Source organism: Gavialis gangeticus, unplaced genomic scaffold, assembly GCF_001723915.1.
Source record: "Gavialis gangeticus isolate Ggan-Ray unplaced genomic scaffold, GavGan_comp1, whole genome shotgun sequence".
Lineage (NCBI taxonomy): Eukaryota > Metazoa > Chordata > Crocodylia > Gavialidae > Gavialis > Gavialis gangeticus.
In genome coordinates, this window is record NW_017728964.1 from 12,558,187 (window position 1) to 12,571,350 (window position 13,164).

The window sequence follows — 13,164 nt, forward strand, 5'->3', positions numbered from 1 at the left end:
AGGGAAGGGCTCTACCTCAAAGAAGCTGGAGAAGACAGGGGGGACAGACAGGAGCAGTACAACCCTGTGTTGCAGAGTGGGGAGTACAACCCTGTGTCACTGGAGGTTGTGACCAGTCCAAGGTAACGCAGCACTTGGCAGAGCAAGAAACTCTGCTCTCTCAATTCCTGGGCCAGTGTCTGAAAACCTCCCATACTCCATCTCCTCTCCCATCACTGGATTTCTTTCCCCAAGGTCTTCTAGATTTCTTGCCTTCTCCCTGGTGCCTGTAAGAACTACTGCTGGGCTCATGCAGCACCATTAGGTCTCTCATCTATCACCAACCCAGAGGGGTGCTCTTGAACCCATGATCTTGGGGGCTGGCTGTGTTGCACTTGCTGTCTGCAGCATGTCTGGCTACAGGAATGGTGCTGAAGTTAAAATGAATGTTTATCTTCCCATTCGAAGTCCATTTCTTCTAACCTGCTTGCTTCATTCTTCCCAGTGCACCCAGAGAGAAGAGGAGGAGGTCAAGCCATACTGCAGAGCTCCCTTGGATGAAGGACAGGAGAAAAAGTAGAAGCATTGAAGTCAAGACGCCCCACGAAGGATCGCTTGCTTTTTATGAGGCAAGCCATAGGGCAGGGGTATGTGCACTGAACATGTGTGGCTGGGCAGGGGGAGGAGGCTGGCTTGGGTACATCATGGAAACTCCCCTGTGTGAGAAGTGCCATGCTCCAGTGCTCTGTGCTGTCCTGGGGTCCCTTCTCATTGCAGCGCTAAAGGGGCAGCCACAGTGCTTCCACTGAAAGGGGAACAGCACCGTTGTAGCTCATCCCAACAGACAAAACTCCTCCGGCACCAGGACTGTGGGTGTAGTTCTTGCCCCGTCTCCAAACAGTGGCGCCAGAAATCTTGTTGAGAAGGAACCCATGGAAAGAACTAGTAATTTGTTAAAGCTATTTTGGGAAGAAAGATGTTCTCTCTTTCCAAGTGCTCACATGAGAGGGAGTGTGCAGCGGTGTCTTCCTACTATCCTCTGCAAGACCATGCAGAATCACACCCTTGTGGGGCAAGAACATCCCTCTCCTACAGCAGCACCCAGAGGAGAGGACCAGGGTTCCCTTCCTGTCCCCCACTTTGTGGTGCATCCCCTTGGAGGACATAGCTATATGTCCCCAGCAGATCTCTCTCTGCCTCTGGGAATTGATGACCAATGGAAAACTTCTTCCAGTGCTCTTCAAAGCCCTCAGCATGTTAACTGCCAGTCAGAGCCTTGGACAGCTGGATCTCATGCTCCAGCAAAAAGCAGTGGCCTCAGCCTGCCCCGGGACTTAAAGAGGATGTTGGAATGAATAAACGGAAACATCCAGGGATTTCCTTCTGGTTCTGCCAGGTCAGGTTCATTCACCCCTTTTTTTTTTCTTTTTGAGAGAGAGAGAAGGAAGCAGGTTCTTCCAGTTGCAAAGAGTTTCATTTGCCTACAGTTCTGACTCAGTGTATTATTTATCCACCCTGCTCACCTGATTAGCTGAAATTCAGATGGTGCCTTGAACAAAATCTCAGATGGATCTAATTGCATTTATGTCTGGTCTGTGGATGCGTCATGCTTTCCCTTCCAGATCCCCGGCTAACTGTTTTGCAAGAGCTGCCACCATCAGACTTCGGATGATGAAACGATGGTTTAATTTTAGGTTGGAAACTTTGCCCATCCATCATCCTGGGGCGGGGGGGAGAGGGAGCAATTTAACATTCACTGATTGGATTGAATCGGTCACTTCAACATTTCCCGTTGTAGTATAGAAAAGCAGAGACTGTGTAAAGTGCTATGGATGAGGTAAGCCACTGAGAGGGAAAGGAAAGACTTTCAGACAAGGGCTCTCATGAATTAGACAGTAGGGCTCTTGAGCTTGTCTATTAAAGCTGGAGGTGGAGCTGTCCTCCCTTGACATCTCTGGCCTCCTGCCTTGAGAAGGGAGCTGCTATATTCTTCAGACTAAAATTTCAACAAAGCTCAGCCTCCAGCAGCTTCCATTGTTTCCAGTAATGGCTTTGGCCTGGTGTGTTGCGATACACCAACTTGGTCATAAAGCTACAGTCTGAAGCAAAAATGGGTGGCCTGTTCCAAGTATCTGGGGCAGCAGTAGACCAGCCATGTCCTTGTTATGGCCCTCTGCAGTGAGGTGCAAAGAACCTGCTCAGAGGCAAGCCTGGAAGGACACCTTTCATTTCTGATCCCATAAAGTGTTTATAGGTGTATAATGAATGAATTGCAGTTGCTAGTTAAAGTCTCAGAGCAGCAGCCTGTACTGGGTACCCCATGCAATTTTGTCAGCTGCAACCTGTGGAGGCCTGTCATACCTACATGGTACAAAATACAATCTCCATTTCTATAGCCTCTGAACTCTTCACAGGGTTCAATGTAGGTAGCCTCACAGCCCAGCCTGCTTGTTTTTTCTCCCTAGTTGCGAGATAGAAGAATGCTGCCTTTTTGTGGATATGGGGCTAAGGTTCAGCACCCATATAACATGCTCACACAAAATCCACGGCACAGTGGGGATTTGAACCCAGGTCTCCCAGGCCAGGGCCCTACCCATTGGTCCTCCCTTCTGTTGTCCTCTTCAGCTGATCACCTCAAGCTTTCTCCCATGCAACTGAGCATCACAGCTTGGATTCACTCTCCTTCCTGCTGCTGAAAGCCACCAGTTCCTAGAGGCCTGCAGCAATAGAGAGGAGTCCAATTTGTATTAATGATTCTAGACAGCTTGATTTAGTGCTGTTTGTGTACAGGCTCTTTTCCACCCTGAAATGAGACCAGCTATTAACAAATGCATCTGGTAAGAGCTCAGTCTTATGCAGTGAGTAGAAGAACCTGGATGCTGCTGCCCCTTGCTGGTCAGTCTTATTTTCTTCACTACGCAGCCTTGATGTGGAGCGGTGGTTAATAGGAACTTGGTTATAGTGGCACAATTGGGAATCATGCTTTGTTTTGCAGCAGGTTGAGGTCTCTGACTGATTGTCCTCTACATCGAACACGGGGCTTGGAATTAAGGCATTGAGGAAACTTGGGAATAGAAGTGCCGTGACGTACCATGGCTTCTGGGCCTCTTTCCACATCTAAAGATAATGTCCAGTTCCCAAGGGTGCAGTGAAACTTGCTTGTTTTCATTTCTGCCTCACCAGCTGCTTTCCAAGTGCTTTTCAAGGGGAACTAACAGATAGTCGCTGGATCCTGCTTTTTGATTTGGCTTTGCATTTCACTCAGACTGGGATGTTCCAGCCTGTTGTTGAGTTGCCTCTCTGCTTTCTCCTAGAAAGGTTTGCAGGGGGAAGCTCAGTAGGCCGTAAAGATCCCTCTTGGGATATCAACCCTCTTGGGATAGCATGGCCAGGAACTGGCTTATTCATGGGTAGGGCTCCTGGTTTCAGAGGGATAGCTGTACTGGGCTGACTTTGCACCTCTGAATTGATCTGGAGGAACCTGGCAAGCTCACATTATGTGGATGCAACCCTAACCCCCTGGGACTCGAAATAACCTACAAACTTTCTTCTAGGGAACAAGCATAAGGGAGTTCCCAAATGCAGGGCAGCAGATGTGTGGTAAATCCCTGCTTTCTTCTGCCTTTCAGTAACTCATTTGTGCTCTTAACTAATTGCACAAGGCCTCTTCGCCACTCTTACTGGGCCCCAAGCTCTGGCTCTGCTTGCCCAGCACACCCAGCTGAGCTTTGTCAGGAGCCTGGGACCAGTGAGAGGCAGCCTACCATAAACCAAAGTGGTGCATACCAAAGGGAATAAAGCATTTTAAGCCTGGTGTAAAGCAGTCATGTATAATGTTCTCCTATATAAAGGTTTATCTTCCCCAGGCAGTACTGGAGGCAGGCTGACCTTCCTCAGTTTTCTATCCAGCCGTGGTCCTTTTCTACCTGCTCAGAGGTCCTTCTAGCCAAGCGTTTATAGGCCTTGGTTCAAGCTGGTTGGGTAGGTTAGCTGGAGAGGAGACAAAATCCCCAGAATCAGCTGTCCTGGCAAAGCCCCTCAACTCTCCAGTGTTTGTACAAGTGTCTTGAGGCACCATTTCCCCTTCTTGCCCATGTATTTCAAGCAGTCTCCTGTTGCATTAAAGCCACTTGGTCTCAACCCTCCTTCCCCCTCTTCAACATAGAGTATCCATAAATTATTACTGAGAAGTGCCAAACCCATCACCATGAGCTCAGAGCTGCACGTCATGGAAAGACTTTCTTTCTTCTGTTGATCCTGGACCTGACATCTGAAGTACAAACCCTGGGCCTCGCTAGTGCGTTTACCTGTTTCTTCTCTTCCTTTTATTCAGCCTTCTGAAAGGGGCTGTTTTCTTAAAGCATTTCCAGCTCGTAGCCAGTCTAGCTTCTAGAGGATACCATCTTTGTGTTTGTGTCCTGCATTAAGGGCAAGAGCAGCCCAGCCAGCTCTCTTGTGAGCTGATGGTTTGCTTAAAACCCCAGCTTCTGACGGTGTGCAGTTCTGGGAGAATCTCTGCTCTAGATTTAAGACAAGAAGCTCCTAGTCCTCGTGGTTTCGGTGAATGGCTGGACCCTCCCCCTCTTAAAGGCTCAACACCTAGAAGATGAAACAGACCCCAGATCTGTCTCGTCTTACGGCTATTTAAAAGGCCAGTGGAGATGTGTCGGTGGGGAACAATCAGACCCAAGATGTTTGGACCGCTGGGTTATTTGTGCTTGCATTAAATACCACACACAAGCTTTCTTTCCTGATATTTTCATTCCCCTTGGCCCAGGGCCATGACTGGATGCAAGAAAATTTCTTTATAAAATTTGGACTTCCAACCAGCTTCCAAAGCTTGAATCGTGTGTTGCTCCCTCTGTGCTGGAATATGGCTGTGCTCATACTTGGTCTTAGATTGACATCCCTTCAGGTAACCAGGAAGGTTTTGCTAAATGGAGCTGTACTAAGAAAAAAATATGCTGCATCTTGTCAGCAGAAAGAATATTTCATGCTGTCGGGCCAGCGCCACGGCAGTGTGGACTGCGCAGAACACAAAGTGGCTGATGAGCCAGCCATGGTGGCAGGAGAGATGTCGAGGTCCTAGGGACTGTGCTGAGAAAGAGAAGCTTGTAGTTCATAAACCACAGGCATTTAGGACTGGATCCTGGAGTGCCTTGGTGGAGGAGCCCCGCACTCCTGAAAGCAGTGAGGCAAAGCTGCTGTTTTCGGGTGCTTCTTCCTCACACCCTGGCCCAATCTGTGCACCAAAGCCAAGCTTCTTCTCCGCATTGCTAGTAAACCCCTGCCACCCTTCAGTGGGTCCAGCTCCCCAGGTCTGTACTGCAGGAAGGACAGGGCTCCTAGGCTGCAGCTTCCTGTACTCCCTGACAGGCTGCCATCCCACACCAGGGTATAGGGAGAGAGACCCACCAGAGAAGAAGATAGGTGGGTTGGAGCACATGAAGCCTGCTGGTTGCTGAAATCCATTTCTGGTGTCCTAGTACTGGTGTTAAGCGGGTACTAACCTTAAAGCAACTTTGCAGCAGAGGGGGAAGCAAGAGGGCAGTGACTTTACTCAGGGTAGCACAGGATGTTGGCAAAAATGGGAGTTCAGCCTGGATCTCTTGATGCTTTTGGGTCACTCCAGAACAACTGCGCACGGTGTCTGCTTTCCACGTGCTACCAGTAACTTGTTTCATGTGTGTCAGTTGCTTGAGCTCCATCTCCCTTCCACATTTGTGTGGCGTGAGTCTACAGAGCTGCTCAGAAAGTTCATCCAAATGCTGAAGGACCTCTGTATTGGACCCCCTCTCTTTGCTTCCCTTGGTCACGCTGCCTTTTGAAACCTATGCTCCTGCCATCATTTCATGGGAGTATAAACGCGTAGCTCAGGACGCAAGGCGGACTGCTGTGAGCTGGCACATCACGCGTTCGACTCCCGTCTTTGCCAAATTCATCCCCTTTCACGTATAGCAAAGTTTAGGGAACTGGGGCAGTTTTAACCACCCACAGCTTGTTCTCAAACCCACCAGGATTAAACTCATCAGATTGTTCCACTGTCTTAAAGCAATCATCTCGTTAGGGCCAGCACCACTTACAGTTGCAGGGGCCACCAGCAGGGACTCGGGGAAAGTCTGTTCACCAGGGCCGCCCTTGGAGTCACCAGGAACAATGGCCACAAGCTGAGGGAGGATAGGTTTAGGTTAGATATTAGGAAGAACTACTTCACGGTAAGGGTGGCCAGAGCCTGGAATAGGCTTCCCAGAGAGGTGGTGCTCTCACCTTCCCTCAAAATCTTCAAAAGGAGACTGGACAGGCGCCTGGCTTGGGTCTTATGACCCCTGCCACCCCCAGTGCTCCTTCCTGCCCATGGCAGGGTGTTGGGTTAGATGATCTGTCTAGGTCCCTTCCCACTCACTGATTCTATGATTCTAGACTGGTGCATGGGGTTGAGAGCTGTGGCTTGCTGCTTGCCCTACCAAAAAAGATATAAAAGAAGCAATTCCAGTTTTTATATTAATGAGCACAGCACTGCACTGGATAGCCAGAGGGCAAAGCACAGAGATGTTTGTTATTAGCTGTCCCAGAGTCTGCCTACCCTAATCCTGTACTTGAAAAGGAAGTCCAGAAATTCAAGTGCTTTCTGTATATCGCCTCCAGAGGCTGGTGCCTGGGATTTTTGCAATTCCTTTGTCCACATCGGGCAGGAACAGGCTGCCCATTTCTCTGCCCTCTGCTGTGCCAGGGTGCCACTTTGGTTCCTGCACGTTGCCTGTCCTCCTGCTTTTGTTCTTGGGCTGGGGGGTCTGATTTCACTAGCAAGGGGCTGGAAGATTAGTAGTGCCGCTAACAGGATTAAGTGCTGAAGAGCTTGCTAAAGCCGACTGTGCTGGAACGTTGTGCGCTGCATGAAAGAGCTTTCTCTCCTGCTCTCCCCCTGTGAGACAGGAGGGGGATGACCTTGACTGGTCTGTTTGCTGACAGGCTTTGGCACTGAGACCCACTTCCTTTTAGCCAAGTTGGCCTCTGTTTTCTGGAGAGATCAGGGCAGAAGGGATGATTCATTCTCTCTCTCTCTGTCTCTCTTAGGTTGCTCCAGGTAAAACCACTCTCATGCTCCCTTTTGGACTTGCTTTGTTGGCCTACGGGTTTTGAGTACCTTTTGAAGCCAAGGATGGCGAAGCTTTTCTGATCATCTAGTCCTTCTCCCCACTAGTGTAGGGCTGTTTTCAACATAACTACGTTGCTCTCCAAAACCTTGCCAACTGCGTGCTTCCACTGCAGCACTTGGGAGAGCATCCCCTTGGCCAACAGGTGCCATGGTCTGCAAATAGTTTTCTTGTTCAGCTTCAGTTGCTCTGGGCTAACAGGGGCTCCATTTTTGGGTTTTGGGGTTTTTTTTAATGGGTGGCCTGTGCTGAGTAAGCGCAGTTCTTGGGCAGTGAAACAGCATCAGGGAATCTGTTGGGCCTTCAGCTCCTGGGCTGTGCATAGCCAACAAAGTGAGACAAGTGGCTTGGACTAGAGGGAAGCATCTTCAAAGCCTGGAGTGAGCAACATACAGCCTTTCTGGGCAGCGCCACAACTTGGACCGCTGGGAGTAGCAGGTGTCCTGAGACCCACAGCACTGTCAAGCTGCAGAAGGTCTTGGAAGAAGGGCCTGGGAACTGGGGATTTTTTATTCCATTGACTTCCTGCCTTGGGCAGATGATTTGGCTTCTTTCATTTGTTAAATGAGGCTGGTTTAGAGCTCATGAAAGCTGTTGTGATATTTGGGTAGTATGTAGGCCCTCTGCAAGGTAGACTTCAAGGTGTACAATGCTGATCTCTCGTAGGGTGGGGGCAAAGTGGAGGCCCTCACTAGTCTGCATTCATCTCGTGGTGGCAGGAGAAGCACTTAAAGAAGTGCCAGGATCTCTGCAGCACTAAGAACCATTAATGGTTAATACTTTCTCTGATGGGCTCTGGCGTGTATCTGCTTACTCTGCAGCAGGCGGTGAGGGAGGGACTGCGATAAATCCATGGAATGGGCATCACAGCCATTACCTGGCCTCCTCCCTGGAGAGGGGACTGATTGACACCCACCCCTGCGCAGTCAGCAACGCTGACCCAAAAATCTATGGACTAACTTATGTTCTCCCCTTCTCTTTTCCCTCCTCCCCCACCGCCCTTCCTCCTTCAGCCTGCCTAGCTCCTCCTGCTCAAGATGTCGTCCAGCGATAAGAACGGGGGCAGCCGCTCCAGCAGCAGCAGTAGCCGCCTGCAGAGCAAGAAGCCTCCCAACCTCTCCATCACGATTCCACCAGTGCCCACAGAAGATGACAGCAGCCTGAAAGTGGTAAGCGTGCACAGGGGCATCAAATCCAGGCTCCAATTGGCTGATTAACCTGCTAAGCATCAGCAACCCTTGAGGTGGGAAAGCATTTTTTCTTTACTGTGGTCATCATGTTGGTGGATAGGGTCTCCCCTAAGGAATGGGAGGACACCCATGTGAGCACGACCAATGGTCGTGTTCTCCAGGCTGCTGTCCAACTGCCTGCTGGGGTGGTATGTGTCAGCAGTTATAGCCTCCCAGGGGTGGGCTTCTAGCCAGTGTGAGATGGTTAGCAGTGGTTTCCTCCTGACCACAGCAAGCGCACTTGATCTCTTCAGCCCTTGGCTGCGAGCAGTCATTCTCCCCAAGAAACCACCGTGGGATATTATTACATGGGTGCCGTGCTGCTGAAAGGCAGGTGGATGGGGAAAGGGCACAGTTTTGCATTTGGAGGTGCAGCTCCTATGCAAAGAGGACACCTGCAGTCATGCTTTTATGCAGCTATTCAAGTTCAGACTTCAGGTCTCCTCTGGGCACCCCCTAATGTTTCAGCTACGATGGAGACCATAATCAGGCTTAGCTACTACCCAGCTGGCTGAGCAGCATGGGGCCAAGTGACTTGTGCTGTCCAGAGATGTATTCTTCTCCCCTGCGCGGCTCGCCTAACAGCTTACTGTGCTTTCCAGCCTCTCAAAGTCCCAGTGTATCAGAAGAGCGTGAGCCTGCAAGAACCCAGAGGGAGGAGAGATGACAGTCCCTTAGAGAGACAGCCTGGCTTCCGCAGACAGACCTCCCTGTCACAGAGCATTCGCAAGTAAGTGGTGTGCAGCGCTGAGGGCATCAGCCAGTGCTTGGGTGCACTGGGTTGAGAGGAGGGGAATAATTCCTTGCTTCTCATGAGATGGCCTCTGCTTCGACTCCAGGCGCAGTACTGAGGTACCAGGCAGCAGGAGTCTGAAGCTGTATACCAGAGAAGCTAATGTCCTCTATTTTTGTTTTCGTATGGACAATTCCTATTTTGGGAACAATTCAAGGGTCCCTAATTAGGGTTAGAACAGCTGCCTTTTCAGCACAGAGCCACTTCTTGGGGATGAGAGTTTTTTACCAGGACTTGTGTAAAACTTCACACGGTGGGTTGTGCTTCTGTTTCTGCATCATGCTGGCAAGGTCTGCCTGGTGCTCTGCCACCGTCAGTGGTGATGGCATTTAGGGAGCCAACCCATCCTGGCAGGGTGGAGTTGGGGCAGAGGCTGCAGATCGACTTCTGCTGGGGGTGGTGAGTGGCCTTGATAAAGCGACTGAGCTACTATCACCGCACTCATGTCATTCATATGAAAAACGGGATCTGAGCACTGCTTATGCCAAACTGAGCAGTTACCTCCTATAGTCCCTTAGAGCCCAGTTGCAATCAGCTCTACATTGCTTTGTAAATCTGTAAACAGTAAAAGGAATGTAAGGGAGATGTTAGATAGGCACAGTGCCAAGTCATGGGCAGTATTGTAGGGACTGTGTGGCCCTCATTGTTTAGCTTTTCACTCCCCATGTGCTTAGCCTGTGCAGGCTGTGGCATGCAGACTGTTTCAGCTGAGCAATGACTTCTGTCTCACCTGGGGTCTCCAGGGGGACGGCGGATTGGTTTGGTGTCAGCAGCGACTGGGAAGGAAAGCGACAACACTGGCAACGCAAGAGCCTGCAGCACTGCAGCCTGAGGTATGGCAAGCTCAAGGCCCCTTACCGCGACTTGGAGCTCCCCAGCCAGGAGGTGCCCTCCTTCCAAGGCACCGAGTCACCAAAGCCATCCAAGATGCCCAAGGTAAGACCTTCAGGGGCCTTTCCTGGCCTTACTCTCATCTGAATGTTAAAACAGACCCCAAATCTGGGCCATTCCCTCCAGGCTGCAGTGTAGCAAGGGGTAGCAAGGTGGCCAGTGTCTTCCATTAGGATAATTTGTTTTTTTTTCTTCTAAGTATTGCCCAAAATACCATCTAAGAGTGACCTTGTGGTATCAGCAGTAGCAGCTCTGGCTTGTCAATCAAAGGTTCTGGGTTCAATCCCAACAGAAGGCCCATTTACACTAGGATCTACTTGCAAAATATATACCTGCCTTTTCTTCTTCCCTTTCCTTTTACACATGTAGCTAACAGTCCAGGCTTGTTCATTGACTCCAGCATCTCTCCTATGTGTAATTTTTAAGATTGTAGACCCCTTGGCCAGGGGCCGTCCGTTTCGGCATCCAGATGAAGTTGATCGTCCTCGGACCCCTCACCCGGTTCTACCACCCTTGACCCCAGGAGTCATCTCTTTGGCATCATTCAACAGTGTGCGGTCGGGCTATGCGCGTTTGCCCCGAAGAAAGAGGCAATCTGTCGCCCGTATGAGCTTCAGGGCAGCTGCAGCTCTAATTAAAGTGAGTTCTGCGTGGTAACATGGTACCATCTGCTGACATTCCCTCAGAGTATTGGACTTGCATGTCTGTGTTACGAAGACCAAGATCTCCACTTGGGCTTGGTGTCATCTAGGGTTGCCCCAGGGGTCTCAAATGCAGTGAGTGTAGTTTGTTTGAGGGGGGGCGGTTTCCCTACAATGCTTGATTTGCCAGGTCTTGCTTGAGGACTTACTTACAGGCCTCCAAATTCACTTTTCCTCATGATAATAGGAAAATGTTGGTTTGCAGATTTCAGCGCATCCTCAATTCCCTTTTTTCAGAGCAGAATTTTGGTGAGAGAAGTTGGGTGGCTGAGTGAAAATGGAAGATCAGCATCAGATGGCAACCTTAAACACCATGCTCCTTTTTTTGGTGGGGGAGGGAGGGTTCTGCAGGGTCCTGCAGCAGGCTATCTTCATCTTGGAGAAAGCCTGCTCCCACCAGCTATAGAAAACTGGTTTGCAGTGTAGTTGGATTATGTGGCTGTCATTCTTTGAGAGGTGTCTTGACATGTGTTAATTAGTATGATTGCTAGTTCTAGCACAGTCAGAACACAGAAGTGTATTGTGTTGACAATGGCTGGGCTCACCTTCAGTCATCACAGTGTAAGCTTAACCACTTGAGAATAAAGGTGCTTGTGGGGCTGGTGTCACTGGGGTAACGATGCATGTTATGGAATAACTGTCAGTTGATGCTGGTGGAGCTGCAGGAGGTAGGTGAAATGCTCCAGAATACTTTAATCAAAGATTAAAGCATTGATGTCTTTCTTCTCTGGGGGAACCTATGCACATAAGTTGCAGCCCCAGGGCTGACCTCTATGCAAATACTGGAGTCGTTTTTTTCCTTCATTACCCATTGCTTTTCTTTGTTCTCCCTTAAAAGGGGCGTTCTGCATTGGAGCCCTTGGCACCAAAACAAAGAACTACCAAACGGAGCTTCATGTATCCCAGCTTCCTGGATGACGATGCAGCGGATGCAGCAGACACACTGGACTCCTCCTTCTTCAGTAAGGCAAGCAAGGTTCCATGACGGCCCAGCTTGACCCCTCTGAGCCAAGTTCTGCCTGCCTCGCAATCCACATATCCAGCCCTATGAGTCAGGAGGCATCAGGGAGTCCTCAGAGACCCGAGGCTGACTCTGTCCTAACTCCTGTCTGTAGGCTTTGGTTGGATTTTGGGGGGCAGGGTTTGAACTCTAACGTGTTGGGGTTCCAGGGGTAGCTGTGACACCCCCTTGTGTTTCCGTGATCGTGTCCTACTCTGCCCCTAGGGCACCTTCCTGCCTCTCCTGCCATGCCTTAATGGCAATATAAATGAATAGGGAGGCTGCCCACAGGCCTTTGTGTGGCCTCAGTCCAACTGGACCCTGCTGGTCTCTGTCTGCACCCAGGCCCCTCACTGGGCTTCACTAGCCCTCAGGCCCCTTGCTGGGCCTCACTCTGTAACTGTGCCACCAAAGGGCACCTCAAGCTTTAAGGGCTAATTGCATGGCTCCAAGTTCTCCCCTTTACCATGCCCCATGCCTTGCAGGTGTTACTGCAGTGTTGTTCCCCGTGTGGGGCTTGGGGCTTCGGCCTCCTTTATTCTCACTAGGCTTTCTAGCCTGGACCCACTGAATTGGACTTGGCTTTATGGTTCTAGCTCTGCTTGTCCCTTCCATCAGCAGTCCCCTGGCTTGCTGCACCTTGCGCTCTTCATCCACTATGGGCTAAATAAGTGCTCGAGCCTTGAGCCTGCCCCTTGGGCACTAATGGGACCTCCTGCCACCCCTATAGTCCCAACCCGAAACTGCTGGTACAAATGATAAAGTAAACAAGCCCCCAGGCTATAACTTAACAACAACAGAGAAAGCAGCCCTCTGTACTTTTTTTAAGAGGGCAAGCCTTCTTTACCCTTGTGCTGCATACCTCCCAGCCTGGCTCCTTGTAGCTCCCTGGGCCTCCGTGTTTCCACAGGCAGCAATCAGACCAGCATCCCTGGGAGCCTGTCCTGGGCAGGAGCTCCTACCCTTGTAGCAAGCAGGCCCAGACTGGCTTGCCAGCCCAAACCCCAGACTTATGTACTACCAGGGCTCTGCCTACTTCTGGTCAGGTGACTGCCTGGGCTGGCTGCTAATTGCCTCATTAGCCCAGTTGTCCCCTGCCTGCCCTGTAATGCCCCCTGGCTGGGCTGCCTTTATCTTAAAGTAACAGAGAACCTGGGGCTTTCTTACAAACTCACAGATTTGGTTTTCTAGCTGCGATGGCTAGAAGATTGGTTAAGTCCAGTCCACATCTCCACTCTCCCTTGCCTGCTTGTGGGCTCGCTCTTGCTGATGCCCTTTGATTTTAGCTCTGAGATTGGTATGGTCACCTGTGATGTGACATGTTTCCTCCCCCAGAGAGCTTTTGCAGCAGTACAGGCATCAATGCTTGACCCAGCTGAGAATGCTACACTCCCAATCTGCTACAATGCTGGCTGGG

The 13,164-nt window shown here is 50.4% G+C and overlaps 1 protein-coding gene across 1 annotated transcript in view; it reads left to right on the forward strand.

The window, feature by feature from the left end:
• The first annotated feature begins 8,127 nt into the window (after positions 1-8,127).
• Positions 8,128-13,164, forward strand: part of RHBDF2 (rhomboid 5 homolog 2) — a 23,765-nt gene continuing 18,728 nt past the window's right edge. Inside the window, exons 1-5 of the mRNA XM_019503041.1 lie at positions 8,128-8,302; positions 8,965-9,092; positions 9,899-10,091; positions 10,473-10,685; positions 11,586-11,714. Coding sequence (XP_019358586.1) covers positions 8,171-8,302; positions 8,965-9,092; positions 9,899-10,091; positions 10,473-10,685; positions 11,586-11,714 — 795 coding nt within the window. The 5' untranslated portion in view covers positions 8,128-8,170. The remainder of the gene's footprint in view (positions 8,303-8,964; positions 9,093-9,898; positions 10,092-10,472; positions 10,686-11,585; positions 11,715-13,164) is intronic.